Raw genomic sequence first — 24767 nt, forward strand, 5'->3', positions numbered from 1 at the left:
TAAGGGCTCTGTGTATGTGTGTGTGTGTGTGTGTGTGTGTGTCAACACGTATGCTCTGTGAGAAGACCAGTTTCTGCTGACATCCTGACCTGAGATGTGGTGTCTTCTTCACCAGTGCTGATGCCGGCTACAATCATTGGAAGATATGCTGGAGATGTTTATGTCCATATGTGTAGACTGTCTAAGTTTATCTAGGTTTTGGAACCAATCAGAATTTTGTTGACTTATGCATTGACGCAATTAGTATACCCTCTGTCAGGGTATAATTGTTGTCGATTTTGAATTGTACGCAGAGCGGCCTACGAACTCCGTCGTGAGAACTGAAGCTGGCTTCTGCTGATGAAACTGCAAACTATTTTCTTCAGTAAAATTATTATTATTAATTGAACTCATCTCTGACTCCTGGTCTTCATTACGACACACCTGGTCCTTTAGGTTACAACTGTAATTCCCCTACAGTATCTCACATCAGTCTCATCATGCAACAAACCAATCCCTGTTATAGCCTAAATAGAAGCTCTGCATTCGCTTGCACCTGTTAGTCGTTTATATTTTATGAGTTCATTTTGCTTTTTTGCAATAGATGAATTAACAATTTATTTGTTTTAGATATTTCTACTTTGTGGGTGTCCAAGTAATCATTTTATTTTCCACCTGCACACACACACACACACACACGCACGCACGAGTCTTGTCCCGTGCCGCTCTCTGCTGCGTTGGGTCTCGCGGGAGCAAGTCTGTAATCCACTGGCACTTGACTTGACAGTGCGTGTGCTACATCCTCTTTACAATCTCTAGATTATAAACACTGCATTCTGTCAGCAATGTAACGCAGCAGTAACGTATTAGACTTAACTGTAACAGCTAGACAGTAACAGTATGGACTGAAGAACATAAAGCACCTTTTTTATTTCATTTGTATCATTTATCTATTATATTTATCTATGTTTGTAATTTGCCTATTTCCTTAGCTGATTTATTCACCTACAAAATCACCCCAATCATTGTTTTTTATTTTTTTACATAGCTGTTCAAGTCATCTGGTGATTTATTTTTTCCATATCGCGATATACATTGATATACATAAAAATGACGCGATGTGAGTTTTTTCCCAATATCGTGGGCTCTAACTAGTAAGTTTAGTCAAGCTAATAGGCTCAGTAGCTTCTGCAGCATGAACACAAACATATAGTCCTCCATTGTTGTTGGTGTTAAATGACGTAGCGGTGTCTGACTATAGTAGAGACGTGAGGTAATGACATCATTTCACAAAATATATGGATTGGCAGTACACAAAAACCCAAAGGTGTCATTTTCAGATTTATCCACTCTGGGACCTGGTTTAAAAAAAAAAAAAAAACTGCGATTTCGCTCTCCCAAAATGCTGGATCCGTCTGGACGAAACGCAAATACCATACAAAATATTTACATATACAACTAGATGTGTCTCCGCGTGTACGGGGACTTACTGTGGTTGGTTTTTGTATGACTGTGTATAACATATGACTCAATGGAATGCTCCCCATGGGGACTGCAGTGATGTGCTTTCTCTCCATTGTGAATCCTCTCATGTTTTTTCAGATCTACTGACTGACTGAATCTCTTGTCACAGTGTGAACACTTGTAAGGTTTCTCTCCAGTGTGAATCCTCTCATGTGTTTTCAGATGTGTTAACCGACTGAATCTCTTGTCACAGTGTGAACACTTGTAAGGTTTCTCTCCAGTGTGAATCCTCTCATGTTTTTTCAGATTTGATGAGTGACTGAATCTCTTGTCACAGTGTGAACACTTGTAAGGTTTCTCTCCAGTGTGAATCCTCTCATGTTTTTTCAGATCTACTGACTGACTGAATCTCTTGTCACAGTGTGAACACTTGTAAGGTTTCTCTCCAGTGTGGATCCTGTTATGTTTTTTCAGATCTACTGACTGACTGAATTTCTCGTCACAATGTGAACACTTATAAGGTTTCTCTCCAGTGTGAATCCTCTTATGTTTTTTCAGATCTACTGACTGACTGAATTTCTCGTCACAGTGTGAACACTTATAAGGTTTCTCTCCAGTGTGGATCCTCTCATGTTTTTTCAGATATGCCAAACGACTGAATCTCTCGTCACAGTGTGAACACTTATAAGGTTTCTCTCCAGTGTGGATCCTCTCATGTTTTTTCAGATATGCCAAACGACTGAATCTCTCGTCACAGTGTGAACACTTATAAGGTTTCTCTCCAGTGTGGATCCTCTCATGTGTTTTCAGATTTGCTGAACGATTGAATCTCTTGTCACAGTGTGAACACTTATGAAGTTTCTCTCCAGTGTGTATCCTCTCATGCAGTTTTAAACTGCTCTCTGAACTAAAAGTCTTTTCACACTGAAAGCACACATACTCTCTCACATCAGTATGTTTTTTCTGATGTACTTTCAAACTTTGTAGATGCAAAAAACTCTTATCACACAAATTACATGGATGTGATTTCTCCTTTGCATGAACTTTTAAGTGTTTCTTCAGAAGTGAAGCAAATAAAAACATTTTACCGCACTGATCACATGCATGCTGCTTCTCTCCAGTGTGGATGTTCATGTGACACTTGAGATTTGATTTACGTGTGAAACTCTTTTCACACTGAGTGCAGGTGAAAGATTTCTTAACTATTTTTTTCTTTAAATCTGTCTGTTTGCTTTGAGAGCAACTCCAAGGTTTTTTCACAAGTTTTGACACAATTTTTCTCAACTTCACTTGATTCTTCATTTTCCTCTTTTTCTTCAATGAACCCTGAAATGAAAGTAAAATGATTTATTTGGTATATTGTTAAAAGCTGAGAACGTCTAAATACACAATTTACTTTTTTTCCTTCAGTTTTAATGACTTTTACTAATTTAATAGGGAAACTGGGTAAACATTTTTAAGCATCATTGTTCTTTTGGGTCAATTTGATGCCAGGGTTTTAAAGCTGTATAAAACAAGAAATATATACATTTAACTAGGGCTGTGATGGTGGCAGATTTTTATCACTTTACCACAATCACAGCCCTAGTAAAATGTATATATTTTATATACATATATACACACACATTTATATACATATATATATAACTAAATTTTAAACGAAACACTAGTTTTTGCCCCCATTTTTCATGAGCTGAACTCAACGATCTAAGACTTTTCCTGAGTACACAAAAGGCCTATTTCTCTTAAACATTGTCTAAATCTGTGTTAGTGAGCACTTCTCCTCTGCCGGGATAATCCATCCACCTCATAGGTGTGGCATATCAAGAAGCATGATTTTTGCACAGGTGTGCCTTAGTCTGGCCACAAGACAAGGCCACTCTAAACTGTGCAGTTTTACTGTATTGGGGCGGGCGGTGGTGGTGGTGGGGGGGGGGGGTGTCTGGGGAGAAAAACCAGTCAGTTGCCACCACCACTTGCCTCACGCAGTGCAACACATCTCGTTCACATAGAGTTGATCAGGTTGTTGATTGTGGCCTGTGTAATGTTGGTCCACACCTCTTCAATGGCTGTGCGAAGTTGCTGGATATTGTCATGAATTGAACAAGTTCCATCCAAAAGATCCATCCAATCCAGAGCATCCCAAACATGCTCAGTAGGAAACATATTTAGTCAGTATGCTGGCCAGTATGTTTTCAGCTTGCAGGAATTGAGTTCAGACCTTGCAACATGGGGCCTTGCATTATCATGCTGCAACATGAGGTGATGGTCATGGATGAATGGCACAACAATGGGCCTAAGGATCTCATCAAGGTATCTCTTTGCGTCCAATATTCTATCAATAAAATGCACCTGTGTTCGTTGTCCATAACATAGGCCTGCCCATACCATAACCCCACCACCACCAACACTGGAATCAGCAAACCGCTCAACCACACAATGTCATACACACATCTGTCATCTGTCCTGTACAGTGAAAACCTGGATTCATGGTTTCAACCCTGGATTCAACAATTAGCATTTTCATTCGAAACTATCGCTGTTTTCTTTTCTCCTCTCCTCTCTCTCGCTCCAGTTTTTCACAAGTTCATCAAACAACCGCAGTAAGAATATTTCATCAAGCACGGTGAGTAATGGCTTCTCCTACTATTGTTATTTGCACCTCTTGCCACATGTACAGTTTATCTATCTCTGTCGCAGATGAGGGATTCGCATGTGATAAATGCAGGGAAATAGTTAGGTTGACAGAAAAGATTTCAGAATTAGAGACACGCATCCAAACTTTAATTGACGACAGTAAGAATGTTAGGGCTCTAGATACGGCTGTGGATGCTTCTAGCTCAGGGATTCCTGTACATTGTTCGGTTCCGGCAATAGAGAAATGTGTCTGTTCCCCGAACTAGAAAATACAAAAAACGTCCAAACCAAGTTAAGATTAACAATTTAATTGAAGTTCAACAAATAAAAAACTGATGCAATATGGATAAACAAATGATAAAGCTTTGCCTATTGAATATCAGATCCCTTGATCACTGATCATAATATAGATGTGCTCTGTTTGAAAGAAACCTGGCTAAAATCTGATGATTACATTATTTTAAATGAGTCCACCCCCCAAGATTACTGTTATAAACATGAGCCGCATCTAAAAGGCAAAGGTGGAGGTGTTGCTTCAATTTATAACAAAGTTTTCAGGATTTCTCAGAGGGCAGGCTTCAAGTATAACTCGTTTGAAGTAATGGTGCTTCATATAAAATTATCCAGAGAAACAAATGTTAATGATAAATCCCTTGGTATGTTTGTACTGGCTACTGTATACAGGCCACCAGGGCACCATACAGACTTTATTAAAAGAGTTTGGTGATTTTACATCCGAGTTAGTTCTGGCTGCAGATAAAGTTTTAATAGTTGGTGATTTTAAAATCCATGATGATAATGAAAAAGATGCATTGGGATCAGCATTTATAGACATTCTGAACTCTATTGGGGTTAGACAACACGTGTCAGGACCTATTCATTCTCGAAATCATACTCCAGACTTAATACTGTCACATGGAATTGATGTTGATAGTGTTGAAATTATTCAGCCAAGTGATGATATCTTAGATCATTATTTAGTTTTGTGCAAACTTCATATAGCCAAAATTGTAAATTCTACATCTTGTTACAAGTATGGAAGAACCATCACTTCTACCACAAAAGACTGCTTTTTAAGTTATCTTCCTGATGTAACCAAATTCCTTAGCATATCCAAAACCTCAGAACAACTTGATGATGTAACAGAAACTATGGACTCTCTCTTTTCTAGCACTTTAAATACAGTTGCTCCTTTACGCTTAAGGAAGGTTAAGGAAAACAGTTTGACACCATCGTATAATGAGCATACTCTCACCCTAAAGAGAGCAGCCAGAAAAATGGAGCGCAGCTGGAGGAAAACAAAACTAGAGGTATTTCGTATTGCTTGGTGGGAAAGTAACCTATTCTACAGAAAAGCATTAAAAACTTTTGTTTGTGCAGAAGTTCTTTGGTTGTGCAACGCGATTGTTAAAGCAGCTGTCCGAGTGGCTGGTCTTGGATGATCTTGGAGGTGAAGATGTTGGATATGGTGGTCCTGGGCTGGTGTGGTTACACGTGGTCTGCGGTTGTGAGGCCTTTTGGATGTACTGCCAAATTCTCTGAAACACTTTTGGAGACGGCTTATAGTAAAGAAATGAACATTCAATTCATGGGCAACAGCTCTGATGGACATTCCTGTTGTCAGCAAGCCAATTGCATGCTCCATCAAAACTTGCAACATCTATGGCATTGTGCTGTGTGATAAAACTGCACATTTTCCACTACGTTCTCAAAACTCAGGCAATTTGATAATACCTAGAATATCACAATCAACTGCAGGCGGCAGATCCTTTTCCTATTTGGCGCCCAAACTCTGGAATAACCTACCTAACATTGTTCGGGAGGCAGACACACTCTTGCAGTTTAAATCTAGATTAAAGACCCATCTCTTTAACCCGGCATACACATAACATACTAATATGCTTTTATTAACCAAATCCGTTAAAGGATTTTTAGTCTGCATTAATTAGGTAAACCGGAACCGGAAACACTTCCCATAACACCCTATGTACTTGCTACATCATTAGAAGAATGGCATCTATGCTAATATTTGTCTGTTTCTCTCTTGTTCCGAGGTCACCGTGGCCACCAGATCCAGTCTGTGTCCAGATCAGAGGGTCACTGCAGGCACCCGGATCCAGTACGTATCCAGACCAGATGGTGGATCAGCACCTAGAAAGGACCTCTACATCCCTGAAAGACAGCGGAGACCAGGACAACTAGAGCCCCAGATACAGATCCCCTGTAAAGACCTTGTCTCAGAGGAGCACCAGGACAAGACCACAGGAAACAGATGATTTTTCTGCACAATCTGACTTTGCTGCAGCCTGGAATTGAACTACTGGTTTCGTCTGGTCAGAGGAGAACTGGCCCCCCAACTGAGCCTGGTTTCTCCCAAGGTTTTTTTCTCCATTCTGTCACCGATGGAGTTTCGGTTCCTTGCCGCTGTCGCCTCTGGCTTGCTTAGTTGGGGACACTTCATCTACAGCGATATCGTTGACTTGATTGCAAATAAATGCACAGACACTATTTAACTGAACAGAGATGACATAACTGAATCCAATGATGAACTGCCTTTAACTATCATTTTTGCATTATTGACACTGTTTTCCTAATGAATGTTGTTCAGTTGCTTTGACGCAATGTATTTTGTTTAAAGCGCTATATAAATAAAGGTGACATTGACATTTTAGAGTGGCCTTTTACTGTGGCCAGCCTAAGGTCTGTGCAATAATAATGCTGTCTAATCAGCATCTTGATATGACACACCTGTGAGGTGGATGGATTATTTTGGCAAAGGAGAAGTACTCGCTTCAGATTTTGAGAGATTTGTGAACAATATTTGAGAGAAATAGGCCTTTTGTGTACACACAAAAATGTATTAGATCTTTGAGATCAGCTCATGAAAAATGGGTGCAAAAACAAGTGGTTTGTTTATTATTTTGTTCACTATATATGGGTCAATGACGTGGCGTGTCAATTCTGGTGTCCAAAGCATATTCATAATATTAAAAGTGTATACATTTTTAAATGCATTTAATTAAATGACTCAACTTACCCCTATAATGTAGGATCTAGAAAAAATCTTATCGTAATTAAACCAGAAAAATGTAAAGTAAATGAACAAAAATAATTTTTAAAGTTTGGGCTCATAAATATTAGATCACTCACACCCAAAGCAGTTATTGCAAATGAAATGATCACAGATAATAGTTTTGATGTACTCTGCTTGACTGAAACCTGGCTAAAACCAAATGATTATTTTGGTCTAAATGAGTCTACTCCACCAAACTACTGTTATAAGCATGAGCCCCATCAGACTGGTCATGGCGGCGGTGTTGCAACAATATATAGTGATATTCTCAATGTTACCCAGAAAACAGGATACAGGTTTAACTCTTTTGAAATACTTCTGCTAAATGTTACACTGTCAGACATGCAAAAGAAATCTAATGTATCTCTTGCTTTGGCAACTGTGTATAGACCACCAGGGCCGTATACAGAATTCCTAAAAGAATTTGCAGATTTCCTCTCAGACCTTCTGGTTACAGTTGATAAGGCGCTAATCATGGGAGATTTTAATATTCACGTTGATAATGCAAATGATACATTAGGACTTGCGTTTACTGACCTAATAAACTCCTTTGGAGTCAAGCAAAATGTCACCGGGCCCACTCATCGTTTTAATCATACACTAGATCTAATTATATCGCATGGAATCGATCTTACTGCTATAGATATTGTACCCCAAAGTGATGATGTTACAGACCATTTCCTTGTATCGTGCATGCTGCGTATCACTGATATTAACTATGTCTCAGCGTTACCGTCTGGGCAGAACTATTGTTCCAGCCACCAAAGAAAGATTCGCAAATAACCTGCCTGATCTATCTCAACTGCTATTTGTACCCAAAAATACACATGAATTAGACGAAATTACTGAGAACATGGGCACTATTTTCTATAATACATTAGAAGCTGTTGCCCGTATCAAATTGAAAAAGGTTAGAGAAAAATGTACCATGCCATGGTATAACAGTAATACTCACTCTCTCAAGAAAGTAACTCGTAGTCTTGAACGCAAATGGAGAAAAACTAACTTGGAAGTTTTTAGAATTGCATGGAAAAACAGTATGTCCAGCTATAGACAGGCTCTAAAAACTGCTAGGGCAGAGCATATCCACAAACTCATTGAAAATAACCAAAACAATCCAAGGTTTTTATTTAGCACAGTGGCTAAATTAACAAATTACCAGACGCCACCTGATTCAAATATTCCATCAACGTTAAATAGTAATGACTTTATGAATTTCTTCACTGATAAAATAGATAACATTAGAAATACAATAGCGAATGTAGATTCTACAGCGTCTAACACCTTAGTTTCATCCATCGCACCCAAAGATAAACTGCAGTGCTTTACAAATATAGGACAGGAAGAGCTAAATAAACTTATCACTGTATCTAAACCAACAACATGTTTATTAGATCCTGTACCCACTAAATTACTAAAAGAGCTGTTACCTGTAGCCAAAGAACCGCTTCTCAATATCATTAACTCGTCGTTATCTTTAGGTCACGTCCCAAAACCATTCAAGCTGGCGGTTATCAAGCCTCTTATTAAGAAACCAAAACTAGATCCTAGTGTACTGGCAAATTATAGGCCTATTTCAAATCTTCCATTTATGTCTAAAATTTTAGAAAAAGTTGTGTCTGCTCAATTGAGCACCTTCCTGCATAAAAATGATCTGTATGAAGAATTTCAGTCAGGTTTTAGGCCCCACCATAGCACAGAAACTGCACTTGTTAAAATAACAAATGACCTGCTCCTTGCGTCAGATCAAGGCTGCATCTCATTTCTAGTCTTACTTGATCTTAGTGCTGCGTTCGACACCATAGATCATGACATACTCATAGATCGATTACAAAACTAAACAGGTATTCAAGGGCAGGCTCTAAGATGGTTTAGATCCTACCTGTGCAATCGCTACCATTTCGTTTACTTAAATGGGGTGTCATCTCATTTATCATCAGTAAAATATGGAGTGCCACAAGGATCCGTCCTAGGTCCCCTTCTATTTTCAATATACATGTTGCCCCTTGGTAATATTATTAGAAAATACGGAATTAGCTTCCACTGTTATGCTGATGATACTCAGCTATATATCTCAACGAGACCAGATGAAACTTCCCAATTATCTAAGCTAACAGAGTGTGTTAAAAATTTAAAAGATTGGATGACAAATAATTTTCTCCAATTAAATTAGGATAAGACAGAGATATTAATTATTGGACCAAAAAACACCACACAGAATCTTGTAGATTACAATCTGCAGCTAGACGGATGTACTGTTACTTCCTCTACAGTCAGAAATCTGGGTGTTATATTAGACAGCAGTTTGTCTTTTGAAAATCATATTTCCAATGTTACAAAAACTACATTCTTCCATCTTAGAAACATTGCCAAGCTACGAAACATGTTATCTGTTTCTGATGCAGAAAAGCTAGTTCATGCATTCATGACCTCTAGACTGGACTATTGTAATGCACTTCTAGGTGGTTGTCCTGCTTCGTCAATAAACAAGCTACAGGTAGTCCAAAATGCAGCAGCTAGAGTCCTTAATAGGTCAAGAAAATATGATCATATTACCCCAATTTTACAGTCTCTGCACTGGCTACCTATTAAGTTCCGTATCAGTTACAAATTATCATTACTTACCTATAAGGCCCTAAATGGTTTAGCTCCTGCGTACCTAACTAGCCTTCTACCACGCTACAACCCATCACGCACCCTAAGGTCACAAAACGCTGGACTAAAGGAGGTAGAGCTTTCTCACATTTGGCTCCCAAACTCTGGAATAGCCTTCCTGATAATGTTCGGGGTTCAGACACACTCTCTCTGTTTAAATCTAGATTAAAAACACATCTCTTTCGCCAAGCATTCGAATAATGTATCTCTTAAATTGTGAGTGTAGTTGCCTCTGATCAAATGTGCATTTTTATTCTTTAGCTTGGGTTAAACTAATTTTACTTTGTTGGATCAGCAGCTATGCTAATGATGTCTCTATTTTGTTTCTATGTTTTGCCACAGGATTTACATCCCGTGGTAACTAGGATTTACACAAGCTCCAGTCTGGATCCAGAACACCTGAGAAGAGATGATGCTGACCCTCAGAGGACCTCAGATGATGCTAACCCTGAATCAACAAACAGAACTAACAATTATTGCCACATGTGTGATTGCATCATATAATAACTATTAATTAATAATATTGATAGTTCATCGTCTAGCTGACTACGTCTTGTATTATTATTATTTTTATTTATTTTTTCTAAAATCCTGTCAAACGTGCACAAACTACTAGCTACTACTAAATATTTTAGAAACATAATTTTCTGTAAAGTTGCTTTGTAACCATTTGTATTGTAAAAAGCGCTATACAAATAAACTTGAATTGAATAAACACAGATGCAGAAGCTAGGGCTGAGTATCTTGCAAAAAAGAGAGCAAGGTATTATGGTGATGATTCAGTGAAATAATTATGTGTCAGTAACAAGCAAACTTGAAATATTAATCGAAATAGGTTCACACTCATTTGCAATAAGCCTAAATGTTTTAGCTGTGTAATGTGTTATTACACAATATATACTATACCCCTGGCCATTGTTTATGAAGCATTATAATTTTACAGATTTACTGTAATATTTTAAAAATATGATTGTAATGAAATTGGTGTGATTACAACCTGCATCTAATACTCATTATTAAAATTGTGTGTAGCTACTACAAATCAAGCCCAGTTCCCAAAAAGCCTGTTGTACAGCAGATGACCCCTTCTGCTGCATAGAAGGGAGCAGTGGAGGGTACACCAGAGGAATCGGAGGGAAAGGTTAAAGCAGATCAATGAATTAATGAACGACACTTCAGTCTCAATGAATGAGTCTAATCTTGAAGAACCCCAACCCAAAGAAAAAAAATGTATGAAATATGTTAAGTATTAAATGTTTTATTACAAAATTTATGAAATGCTTTTGCATGTATTTGTTGGCTGAATTAATCAGTTTACATAACAAAATGTTGATTAAAACTTTTTTTAAATCATTAAAAACTTGTCAGTGTCTTTTACTTTGTTTTAAGTTTGCGTGTTGGAAAGAAAAATTATACTGATGATGGTTTTTATGGTAATCCTGAAAAATTAATTGATTAAATAATTGTGATTAAAAATGTAGTTTTCCGAGCACTAATTGTTTGCTGAGCTCCAAATATGGAGATCAGTAAAAATTTATATGCCAACAATTGTAGAAATGTAATTATTTTAAAAATTCATTACGTTACCCAGGAATTACATTTTCATGGGGAAAAAGATCTGATTTACCAAAAAAAATGGTTAATTACATTCTTGAAATGGTTAAAAATCATTGCATTACATACACAACACTGTAATAAGTATGGAAAGTCCTAAAATAAAATAAAATTTTTTTTTTTTTTTACATTTTAAATTCTTATCCGTCATTCACCCATATACTGTATTTTCTGGACTATAAGTCGCACTACTTTTCATAGGCTGCATTTACACTGCTGGTCTTGATGCCCAAATCCGATTTTCTGAAAAAAAAAGAGCCCTTGTTGCATCCTGGGCGAATTTCACACCTATAATAAGTCATGTGGATTTGGATGGCCACGTGGTCTGTTGAAAGCACTATATAAATGCAGTCCATTTACCATGTGATCTCAGTTGGTGTTGTCCACCTGAGTTGACGTCACTTTTTTTTAATGACGTATGACTCGCATTTACTGGGGTTTATCCGATTTGTCTGCTTACATGGCACACGCAAATGCACGTATCCGATTCATATCCGATTTATTACCACATATGAATGAGGCCTGAATCCAATCTGAGAAAATCAGAATCCATGCGGTTTTTACCTGCTTACACGTTCACCGATCATATCCGATCTGTGCCACATGAAAGTTAAAAAAATAGGAATTGGGTCACTTGAACCATGCAGTGTAAATGGGGCCATAGTTTGGCTGGTCCTGCGACTTAAAGTCAGGTGTGACTTATCAAAATTAATTTGACATGAACCAAGAGAAAACATTACCGTCTACAGTCGTGGCCAAAAGTTTTGAGAATTACATAATTATTGGAAATGGGAAAAGTTGCTGCTTAAGTTTTTATAATAGCAATTTGCATATACTCCTGAATGTTATGAAGAGTGATCAGATGTAGTGTTGTCAAGGTACCAAAATTTCAGTATTCGGTACCGATACCCGTGAAAATCCACGGTTCTCGGTACCAATTTTGGTACCAAAGCAAAACACAAAAATATGCTACTTAAAAATAACTTTTTAGCACTAAAAATAAAACCAATGCCATTCTTTATACTTATTTACATTTGTGTTTAAAGTTTTTCTACAAGTTATATAATTATGAAAAACAGTAAACAAGTTTCACCCTAATTTAATTTGTCTTTTAATTTATGAAATTGAAACATTTTGTTTTTGGTAAATAAAGGGTATTTGCTATTAAAATTAAAACATGGAAGAAATATTGTGATTTATTTCTTTAAAAAACAGTTTTATAATTTTTTTCAACAGTAGTAGAACTATCACATACATTTTACTAAATAGTAGTAACATTTCTAACACAATGCCTTTATGTAAAAATGAACTTTTAGGCCTAATGAATGCATATTTGTCATTTTATCTGAACTTAAGACTGGTGGTGAGGCTTGAGGGTTTCTGTAAAAAAATAGTAATAGATCATATTAATTATTATTAAAAGATAATACTACTACTAAATATACTATTATACTAATGTATATACAATGCACTATGAATTGATGAGCTGCTGGGTTCATCAATATTAATCACGTTGTCTGCGTTCGGTCAAATTGATTTGCTGGAATCCAAACAGGGACGGTACTAAATCAGCAGCAGCCAATGAAATTGCCATTTGCGTATTAGCTCCGCCCACTACCGGAGAAACCGGTATGTCTTCTGTTTGTTCGAAAATGAATGATTAATACTAAATGAACTCCATTATTTTGACAGGAGAAGACAACAAAGAATAGTTTACATATAGCGTGTCGATTCAGCATGGTAAGACTCTCGGTCTCTCTTTGCATGTATGAGAAACAGCGCTATCAGTAAAGCGACGGTGAGTCGTGCGCCTTCACAAAGAGGTTACAGAGCATCAAATACAGGTGCGATGTGCGTCCATTGAGATGAACTGAAAAGTTAAGATCGCTTGATGGAAAGAGAATTCTGAAGCTCAGATGCTGAAATTAATGCAAGCGTCATGCGCTTCAGTCTATGTAGTAAACAAACCCGCACGTCTCTGCCATTCATTAATTCACACAGAGACGCACAGAACACGGATTCATATTTCAAACAACTTTTGCGGCTTAACATTTACAGAAACTGGTCCATATGGAGATTTGATTTGATTAATGTATGCTAACTTTGACAAATTCCATGACTGTCCATATTAAAATGTAAGTTTCATTTTCAAGACTGGATTTTGATATTCCGTCCTCGTTTTCTGCTTCGCGGAAATCATAGCGCTGAACCGGGTTTGAACGGGACCTCGGTAATACCGGTACTTAAAGAAACCTGGTACGGTCACATGTAATTTTTTTTGTACCGATTTGGTACCGAAGTACCGGGTCTTTTGACAACACTAATTAGATGAATTGCATAGTCCTTCTTTGCCATGAAAATTAACTTCATCCCAAAAAAAACTTTCCACTGCATTTCATTGCTGTCATTAAAGGACCTGCTGAGATCATTTCAGTAATTGTCTTGTTAACTCAGGTGAGAATGTTGACGAGCACAAGGCTGGAGATCATTATGTCAGGCTGATTGGATTAGAATGGCAGACTTGACATGTTAAAAGGAGGTTGATGCTTGAAATCATTGTTCTTCCATTGTTAACCATGGTGAACTGCAAAGAAACGCGTGCAGCCATCATTGCGTTGCATAAAAATGGCATCACAGGCAAGGATATTGTGGCTACTAAGATTGCACCTAAATCAACAATTTATAGGATCATCAAGAACTTCAAGGAAAGAGGTTCAATTCTTGTAAAGAAGGCTTCAGGGCGTCCAAGAAAGTCCAGCAAGTGCCAGGATCGTCTCCTAAAGAGGATTCAGCTGCGGGATCGGAGTGCCACCAGTGCAGAGCTTGCTCAGGAATGGCAGCAGGCAGGTGTGAGCGCATCTGCATGCACAGTGAAGCGAAGACTTTTGGAAGATGGCCTGGTGTCAAGAAGGGCAGCAAAGAAGCCACTTCTCTCCAAAAAAAACATCAGGGACAGATTGATCTTCTGCAGAAAGTATAGTGAATGGACTGCTGAGGACTGGGGCAAAGTCATATTCTCCGATGAAGCCCCTTTCTGATTGTTTGGGGCATCTGGAAAAAGGCTTGTCCGGAGAAGAAAAGGTGAGCGCTACCATCAGTCCTGTGTCATGCCAACAGTAAAGCATCCTGACAACATTCATGTGTGGGGTTGCTTCTCATCCAAGGGAGTGGGCTCACTCACAATTCTGCCCAAAAACACAGCCATGAATAAAGAATGGTACCAAAACACCCTCCAACAGCAACTTCTTCCAACAATCCAACAACAGTTTGGTGAAGAACAATGCATTTTCCAGCACGATGGAGCACCGTCCCATAAGGCAAAAGTGATAACTAAGTGGCTCGGGGACCAGAATGTTGAAATTTTGGGTCCATGGACTGGAAACTCCCCAGATCTTAATCCCATTGAGAACTTGTGGTCAATCCTCAAGAGGCGGGTGGACAAACAAAAACCCACTAATTCTGACAAACTCCAAGAAGTGATTATGAAAGAATGGGTTGTTATCAGTCAGGATTTGGCCCAGAAGTTAATTGAGAGCATGCCCAGTCGAATTGCAGAGGTCCTGAAAAAGAAGGGCCAACACTGCAAATACTGACTCTTTGCATAAATGTCATGTAATTGTCGATAAAAGCCTTTGAAACGTATGAAGTGCTTGTAATTATATTTCAGTACATCACAGAAACAACTGAAACAAAGATTTAAAAGCAGTTTAGCAGCAAACTTTTTGAAAACTAATATTTATGTATTTCTCAAAACTTTTGGCCACAATTGTACAGCCATGAGAGGGCGCTCTAATACCCCTGAAAACATTAACTGAAAACTGTTAACTGAAATATTAACTTAAAGACAACTGAGAAAGACTGATTGCAAACAAAATGCCCCCTAAAAGAAAATCCTATTCTGCAGATTACAAGCTACAGGTAATAAAATATGCAGCCAAAAAAGCTAATCGAGCAGCAGAAAGAAAGTTTGCAGTCTCGCGGCTATAGACGGTCTCTTGGGTCTTGGTTCTAAATAAATGTGACGTATAGTCCAGTCCAACTTATAAATATTTTTTCCTCGTCATGCGATGCGACTTATAGTCCGAAAAACACAGTTTGTATATATCAGTATATATATATATATTTAGTTTTTAGCTAAGAAAACACAAGTCTGTCTATCAACTGCCTATGGTTTAAGAGACAGTGATGCGCAGGTTGATCCAAAATGAGCGGGTGCCTGCAGTCCCACGCGGTTACGAGTCATCCAAAAATATTTTTGGTCAGTCGGTCGGGTCGTTTGAAATAAAAATGCTGATTAAACCTTTGTCATTTATATAGTACTAAACACATTTTTGAAATACATAGGCCTACACTTTATTGGCTGAATAACTGGCATGAAGATGACACATGAGCTCAGTCAAACATGATTTTGATGACTTCATTAAGTTTTGTTTTATAGAAAATTCTTTTTAAAAGATTTTCGTTTTGTATAAATTGTATCTTAATTTTGATCAATTTTGATCAATCAGTTGCCCGTATTTAATAAATAAGAAGCAAATATATAGCCTAGCAGACAATGTAATAAGGCGCCGGGAGGATCAATTGCATTGCATGTGAACTGGAGGGGCGTCTAAACTCAGCGTGTGCCTCACAAGTTTGAGAAATATAGGCTATATATTACAGAAAGCTTGAAATGTATTCTTTTAAACTAAAATATTAAAACCAAAATAAATGGGCTACTCTCTGATGATGTAATCCATATAAAGGTCAGTTTGTCACATACCTAAAATGTGCATTTCTCTCTAGCGTTCATGGCGAGTCTGCATCGTCAACTTCATCTTTGCAGCGACACAGAAAACACCAGTTTATTATTAAACAATTAAATTACTCCTTGCATATTTTCGAACCAGCAGGCCATTCTGGGTTGAGCGAGACCCCACGGAATGAGCGAGTGGATCAGGATATTCAGAAATGCGCTCTCCGCTCACGAGCTCTGATCGGAACAAACCCGAGTCTCAATGTCTGCTGACCTTGCAGAAACATACAAATAGACATAGCCAGACTAGACTATTTTAGTACAAATTATGAGCTTACTGACGATTTTTTATTATTCTTGACAAAACTATAATATATTAAGTTTTGTTGTTGTTGTTTTTATTTTTTGCCTAGTTAGTTTTACCTACGTTCCTATGGCCCAATGACACTACGATGAGCATTTACTGCTTTTTAAAAATGCGGGTCAGAAAGCGGGTCGGGTACAATATTTTATTTTTATTTTTTTGCGGTCCGAGTTGCTGGCGGGTTAGTTGAAAACGTTGGTCAGGTGCGGGTTATTAATACATTTACCCGCGCATCACTGTTAAAGAGAATATCGGTGGCATAAACCTGTTCCCACTGGCTCTAAAAAAAACCCTTTAGGTGGAGAGCTATTTGCTGAAGCACATACAGGAGCATCGCAATACATTCGAATGTTGTGGAAAAGTTCATTTATTTCAGTAATTCAACTCAAATTGTAAAACTTGTGTATTAAATAAATTCAAGGCAAACAGACTGAAGTATATTAAGTCTGGTTCTTTTAATTGTGATGATTTTGGCTCACATTTAACAAAAACCAACCAGTTCAGCATCTCAACAAATTAGAATATGGTGATATGTCAATCAGCTGATCAACTCAAAACAACTGCAAAGGTTTCCTGCGCCTTCAAAATGGTCTCTCAGTTTGGTTCACTAGGCTACACAACCTGTGTAAAAGGTTGTGTAGCACCAAAAGTTGGTCAAATTACCATGATGTTAGTGTGCTTGACTGGTCAGCAAACTCACCAGACCTGAACCCCACAGAGAATCTACGGTGTATTGTCAAGAGGAAAATGAGAAACAAAGAGACCAAAAAATGTATGAGCTAGTGTTGTCATCCAGGGTTCTCGGTACCTATTTCGGTACCAAGGCAAAACACAAAAATATGTGAATTTAAAAAAAACTAAACTTTTTAAATCGCTAAAAATAAAACTAATGGCATTCTTTATACTTATTTACAATTGTGTTTAAAGTTTTTCTACAAGTAATATAATTATGAAAAACAGTAAGCAAATTTCACCCAAATTTAATTTGTCTTTTAATGAAATTTCATTTTTTTATTTTTTTGGTAAATAAAGGGGATTTGCTATTAAAACATGGAAGTAGTGTTGTGCCGAAAGACGATAGTATCGTGTATCGACGATAGTCAGAGATATTGAAAAAAGCTGATTTGTCTGTCGATAATCAATATAATATTAGGCTCATTCTCCAATTAATGTATTAGATTATAATAAAAATAACTTATTATTTTTATTAGGTGGACTATTATAATAAGGCTATCAAACTGCCCAGCTATTTCACTTCAGCACCGCATTTCACATACACACACACACACCGCACCTGCAATAAAGGATAAGAGCCTGTAGTCAATTTGACTCGGATAACTCGTTAAATTCCTGAAATGAAAGAGATAGAAAACGAGGAGTTGGTGCCCCACAAATTTAATGGCTGGTACATGCCAACGCGCTCTTCTCCTACATGAGAGATTAACTCTTTCTTGCAGTTATAAATACAAATACATAAAGTATTTTATTATTAAAAATAATAACAACAAGACGGCAGAGTGAACTTATCATCCATAGTGGTTCTCACGTATGTTCTCTGCCTCCTTGTTATTATTTTTCATGAACTCCGCACTATATGCAAAATACATTCTAAAATGCTTAATGTGAAAAACACTTAACGTGGTTTTTAATGTACTAATAAAGTGATATTAACAGACCAAACTCACTAAACATCATACTAATGAAAAATACTATCTACAAAAAAATCAGATGATCCCTGAATAAAGTAGGTAGACAGCCTAAAGGCCCTTTTTACCGTCGCACGTACCGCCGCCGTGGCGTCTGTAAAGCGCATTTGCAGCTTTTTACCGTGGCGCTTTAACCACAAATTATCAAACAAGCCCATCACAGCACATTTTCACAAATAGACGTCAGTTTTGCCTCACTGATGTGTTACATTTGACGGTATCAGTCACGGAAAATGAAAGAAAAAGACTCTAGTTAAAATATTTAATATATTTAATATGTAATATTCACAGATGAAAGTTTGGTACTTATAAAGTTATGTGCATTTCTCAGAACAAATTCAAGCAGGATAAAATGTCAAGCCTGTGCTTATATTTTCTCTAAGCTACATGGTATTAAACCATATTTTAGATTTGATACATTTAAAAGGTGTGCAGTATTATTTATTTTATATGAATTATGTGTCACTGTCTGTGTCTACACCGGACGTTAGAGTTGTGCAAAAATTCTGTCTAAACTTGATGACATCACACTATAGTGTCAGATCATCTGAACACAGTGTCAGAACATTTCATCATAAACAGAACGAGCATCAGTTCACTGATGGGGATCGTGTCCAGTGTATCCATCACTGGGTTCTGTTGTCTTTTGTTGGATCGCTCCACTTGTGTCCGGTGTAGACCTGGCGTGCGTTTTTTTATGGGTTATGTTACAGCCCTGCTTGTTTTTAATGTTGTTATTAAATACCTGTATTGACTGCATGATCATATCATCGTATTATTTACTGCCATGCGACCTACAAAAGTAAGGCTTGGCGAGCCGAGGAACAAGTATTGCTGCAGGTTGCTTTTGGCGGATGTGATGTGCTGTGCTTGTGTTCGCGTGGTCGTCTTCATTTCGTCGGGTGAAACATCTCTCTCACTCGCAGCAGAGTCTGTGAGCTGCAACAACTTCTCCTCCGCGCGCACTGATACCAGAAACACCACTCACCTTCACTCCGTGCATTAAGTATTTAATAAATAAATAAATAAAATAGCAGGATGCTTTAACCGAAAAATAATCAGTAAAAGAAACAGGACGCTCAGACTCTTAAAAACATCCTCTCCTCACTCCAGTCAGAATCACTCTGCTCCGCTTATCCTCTGTCAGACGCGCAGGGAGGGTTGATCCACTCGGAACTATGGGTGCCTGAGTGTCGGTGGATGTTAAAAAGAAAACCGATTCATGAACATTTAGCAAACAGGAAAACATGCATTCTAACCGAAGGAAGATGTATTTCATTGAGCTAATGCTGTTAAAAAAGAGAGAGAGAGAGAGAGAGAGAGAGAGAGAGAGAGAGAGAGAGAGAGAGAGAGAGAGAGAGAGAGAGAACCAGTCTAGGGCTATTCTTAAACTTGGAGCTCATTATATTGAAGTACAAAATGTTATGAAAAGTATGCATTTTATTTATTCACATGCTGTATGGTTGAAATAATATTAAAAAAAAATCCATTTGTAATTTCACAGTATTTTAACCTCCTAAATCACTAACCATTAAAGTCACAATTCTATAATGTTCAAAATTACTCAGGCCAATGGTATTTTTTAATGACATTTTATTATTTTTATTTATTTATTTATTCATTTATTTTTGAATAATTGTAGCCTACATTGGATTGTCCCTTATTTTTTCCCTTATTTTCTTAAAGAATAAACACTTGTTTTCTACAAGAATAAACACGATAACATATTGCTAATTCATAGAAATAATTTAAGCAGTTAAAACTTATTTTTAAACTTGAATTTAAATACTATTAAACTAACTTTAAAATCTCAAGGAGTTTATAACATGGTGTCTACAGAGTTTAACAAGTCAAATTTAAGACTTTTTAAGACCTTTTTAATACCGACTTGTACGGAAATTAAAACCTGCGATGAAAACGCATACATATACATATACCTACACACACAAAAAAAGAATAAATAGCATTTGTTACAGCAATAATATTTTATTACAATACACTGAGTTTTTCACTGACAATATCCAAGATCTAAATATTATAAACAATTTCAGCAGCTGTTTAACTGCAAAGAAGCCACTGTACAACATTAATTATTATTAACCAGCTCTCAATAACAGGTAGATTTTTGTTCTGGATTGTATTTCTATTATAAGTCTACTTTGTACATACAGTACAGACCAAAAGTTTGGACACACCTTCTTATTCAAAGAGTTTTCTTTATTTTCATGACTATGAAAATTGTAGATTCACACTGAAGGCATCAAAACTATGAATTAACACGTGGAATTATATACATATCAAAAAAGTGTGAAACAACTGAAAATATGTCATATTCTTGGTAAGGCTGGACTATTATGGCCTAATGAGAAAACCTCGATTAATTGAACATTTTACCTCGATTACGATTAATGAACGATTATTTTGTTTCTGTTTTTTTTTTTTTGTGGGTTTGCAGGGCCCCGGTGCAGGTTGTACCAGTGGGCCCTGTTTGAAATTGTTTAAGTTGTATGTCCGTTCTGTTTATTTGTTTGTGCTACTTACACAGTGTTTTAAGTTGTTTCAAGTTTGTAAGTGTCTAGGTACAGAAACCGAATAATTAAATGTAAAATAGAACTGTAAAAATTAAACATACAGTCAAACCGAAATTTATTCAGACACCTTTAACATTTCTCACATTATCAGTTTATTTGCTATAGTTTAGAAAATGGTAATAAAATATGACAAGAACTCGAGTTAAACTGTCAGAACAAATTAATCTTGATAATGTCAGATAACTTTGATAGAAAGATATGTAATGGATTACAATCAAACAAAACTTCACACAACAGTCAATACTTTGTTGGCCAATTATCAATCAATGATTAATTGTGTTCAGTCTGGTGTGAAAAGGTTGCATTAGCAATTCCGCAAAGGAGAGCTCAGTTCAGTGTAACTGTCTGTGAGACGTGGCTCTCTCTTCACCTGCACACTGAACACAGCGCGCGAGTAACCAGCTGCTCAGTTCAGCTTTTCCGCATCTTTTGTTTGGATGCTTTAAAGTTTTCTGAATGGTTAAATTGGCAAGTGGCAAGGCTTAATAACACGTGAAAATTATACACTTTCATGACGACACGCAGCAGCATTCTGTCAGCTATCCTGAGCGTCTTTTTAGACTGGCCTCAGCCAGACGGTTGAGATCGACTAGTAAAGGTGGGATATTTTTTCCTATTGAAAGCGGGATCTGACATCACAGCTCACTATCAGCAGTTATTTTATCTATGTTCGTAACATTTCTTACAGATTATTGCTCGGTGTAAAAGATAAATAAATATCAGATAAAGATAAATTGGCACAAGTACCAGTACAAGTGATTGCGTGTGTGAAATAGTCATACCGTCTCTATATTATTGTGAAGCTGTGGGTTGTAAATAGCCTAGTTCCTTCGAAAGTAGAAAAATATGCTATAATAAGTTTTGAGATTCTAAGCTACTTTAGTAATAAATCACAGGACAGCGCTGATAAATAGTTTCTCTGTTCCTCTGTGTGCGCAATCTTCACAGCTACTGTTTATATGAGTGTTCATGCCACAATGCAGCTGCGCGAACATGGTAGCTCGAAATAATAATACACATCCGACCAAATACATGTCTAAACCATAAAACAAATACAACTGACAAAGTTTAGTGAAGACACAAGGCTCACCGCTCGTGCGCCATCACTATGTGTTGAACCGGGGTTCACATCTGTGTTTTGCTTTTATGCCACTGATTGGACGGAGCAGAGTCATGTGGCTACACACGCGCTAGTATGCTTTTAAGGGGGAAGTATTAGGATTAAAAAAACGAAATAACCGACATGGGAAAATTAAGTCGGTTAGAGGTTCAATTACGTTTTGATTGATCATCCAGCCCTAATTCTAGGTTCTTTAAAGTAGCCACCTTTGGCTTTGATTACTGCTTTGCACACTCTTGGCATTCTCTTGATGAGCTTCAAGAGGTAGTCACCTGAAATGGTCTTCCAACAGTCTTGAAGGAGTTCCCCGAGAGATGCTTAGCACATTTCACTGCTGGTTCCTCACATTTCACTGCTGGTTATGTATGCTATATATAATTTGGTATGTGACAAATAAAACTCTTGAAATCTTGAAATCTAGCACTTGTTGGCCCTTTTGCCTTCAGTCTGCGGTCCAGCTCACCCAAAACCTTTGGTCTGTTTGCAATGTCATCTGCAGGTGTTTGTCCATTGTGTTTTTTTCTGAAAACCAAAGGCACTGCACCCGTTTACCAGTACATTTTGGAGCACTTCATGCTTCCTTCTACTGACCAACAAGGAGAATGACTTTCTGCACGAGAGCGCCCTCCGGCTTCAAGTATGAATGAAACACACACTGCAAGAGTGTTTAATGCTCTGTGACGTTCATCTCGCCTTCTCGGTCCGAAAAAAACATCAGGATATGCGCAGACTATCCTGTCTCTGAGTTTAAATCTATATTTATTCACACCAGCTCTTGAAAACCTCTATACGAACACATTTGCCAGAAGAAGTGCGGGGGACGAATTTCCATGATGATAAAAGTGTGTGGGGGGGGGGGGACAACATGTCCCCTGCGTAATCTAGAAACCTTCAATTGAACTCTTCTTGCGGGCTCTCGCAAACTCCCGGTGCTTTCCACTCTGCACATGCGATTCCACCGCTTTGATGCCCATATTGTAGCCAGTTTAAAACATCTTCGGCATACACTTCAATTTGCCTCGTATACATTTTCAGGCACCGGCTTCAACCTCCATGAGAATTCTTCATTCTCGAGCCATTTGTTATTGAACTTACATTTACCCATTGCCGCTATTTCAGTTCAACCTGTTACCTGACGTCCTGGAGAGAGCCATTGAGCCACATACTGGTACGTCTCTCTGATGACCCAATAACTTACGTTACCGTGGGAAAAAAATGTCTATAGTCCAATAATCATAAAAAGTAATTTGGTCCATCCGACTGAAGATTTTTCCCCCATCGTAAAATCACCCAAAATATTTAAGACCTATTGAACTTTTTTATTTAAGACATTTTAAGACTTTTAAGGACCTGCGGCCACCCTGTATAAATTAAAAAGGACAAAATGTCACAGTGCATGTTAAATAGCCTAAATGAACTTGTGTTAACAATATAATTCGATTTTTTTACATGAACAACTCCTATATAAAATGGGACAGCAACCTTTATATCAAACATTTTTTAATCGTTTCAAAAACGTGAGTGACAGTTAAGGGGTTAAAAATATAGAATTCTAATGGATAAATATAATTGCAGTATATAATAATATAGGCTTAGCTATAAACAAACAAACAAAAAAAATAACAATGCTAAGCATAAGGTAAGGTTGGGCTTTCTCATTCTCTCACTCGGGAGAAATACGTTTCCATATTCGTGATTAGGGCTGTAGCTATTGAATATTTTAGTAATCGAGTATTCTTCCAAAAATTCCATCGATTAATCGAGTAATCGGATAAAATGTGTTTTTGCCTCATTAAAGTGCAATAATATTATGCAAGAGAAAATAGGACTCATAAGTTCAACATGGACGTTAATACGCACACATACGCACAAACACACACCGAGACTGTTTGGTGATACAAGAGTTTATTGTAATTATTGATCAGAGAGTGAATGAAATACCTGTAAACTATGTGTATCGTTCCCGTGTAGCGTTTGTCCCGTGATTTTTAGAGTCCTGGTAAGAAACAATGGCAGGAATTATTGGTTCCGCTTAGGGTGGGAATCTACCATGTATTAATTGAGTGTGGGGGTTTCAGGGGCAACGTGGCCGAGTTGTTGCTGTTATTTCCTGTTTAATGTGAACAAATTAATAACATCAAAGTAGATTTATTAAGTAGAACATCATGCCAATATGTTTCTTTCAGACTCTGTATATTTAAGGAAACATGTGTAAAGTGTTTTCTGCGAGTTTGTCCCTCCACATGTGGTAATGTTGCTGGCCACCAGTATAAATCTGAATGTCTTTGTAATGGAAGGTAGTCTGTGTTTGTTTCTGCAGTGGAGAGCGTGGCCTGAGGGTTGCAGGTATTTTATTCACTCTCTGATCAATAATTACAATAAACTCTTGTATCACCAAACAGTCTTGGTGTGTGTTTGTGCATATTAACGTCCATGTTGAACGTGCGGTCCCTCCGTGACCGTCACAGGTCTCTTAAAATGAACAACTAAGTGTCCTTTTTTAGAATTTCTTTTTTTTTTTTTAATGCATAGAATGCAATGCATACATCAAAAATAAACATTTAATTATTACCCATTGTTTCTCTGTCAACTTTCTTGTCATTGTTCACAGTACAAGTAAAGAAAGATGAATTAAGTGCATTTAAGTGCCATTCAGTTGGGATTTTAAATAAAGCCTTTTCTGAGATGCACATTAAACATTAAACACATAAAACATTAATTTAATTTATCTTTTAATTATTGAAAATTTAATTATTGAAAACTTTTTGGTAAACAAAGGGGATTTACTATTAAAAGTTTTGTAGTAGGCTATGTACATTCTGCTGAACT

The 24767-nt window shown here is 37.3% G+C and overlaps 2 protein-coding genes across 3 annotated transcripts in view; one reads left to right on the plus strand and one right to left on the minus strand.

Annotated features, from left to right (window-relative positions):
* The window catches only part of LOC132151859 (uncharacterized), a 387012-nt gene extending 376522 nt beyond the window's left edge, over positions 1-10490 (plus strand). For both annotated transcript variants that reach the window (XM_059560456.1, XM_059560366.1), the window contains one exon: positions 10151-10490. The gene's annotated coding sequence lies outside the window, so the exon portion shown is untranslated. The remainder of the gene's footprint in view (positions 1-10150) is intronic.
* On the minus strand, positions 1100-2960 carry LOC132149893 (zinc finger protein 501-like). The gene has a single exon (XM_059559207.1). It carries the CDS (start codon positions 2743-2745, stop codon positions 1438-1440), a length of 1308 nt encoding a protein of 435 aa, XP_059415190.1. The 5' UTR covers positions 2746-2960; the 3' UTR covers positions 1100-1437.
* Positions 10491-24767: the final 14277 nt, after the last annotated feature.

This window comes from Carassius carassius, chromosome 1, assembly GCF_963082965.1.
Source record: "Carassius carassius chromosome 1, fCarCar2.1, whole genome shotgun sequence".
NCBI classification, from domain to species: Eukaryota; Metazoa; Chordata; class Actinopteri; order Cypriniformes; family Cyprinidae; genus Carassius; species Carassius carassius.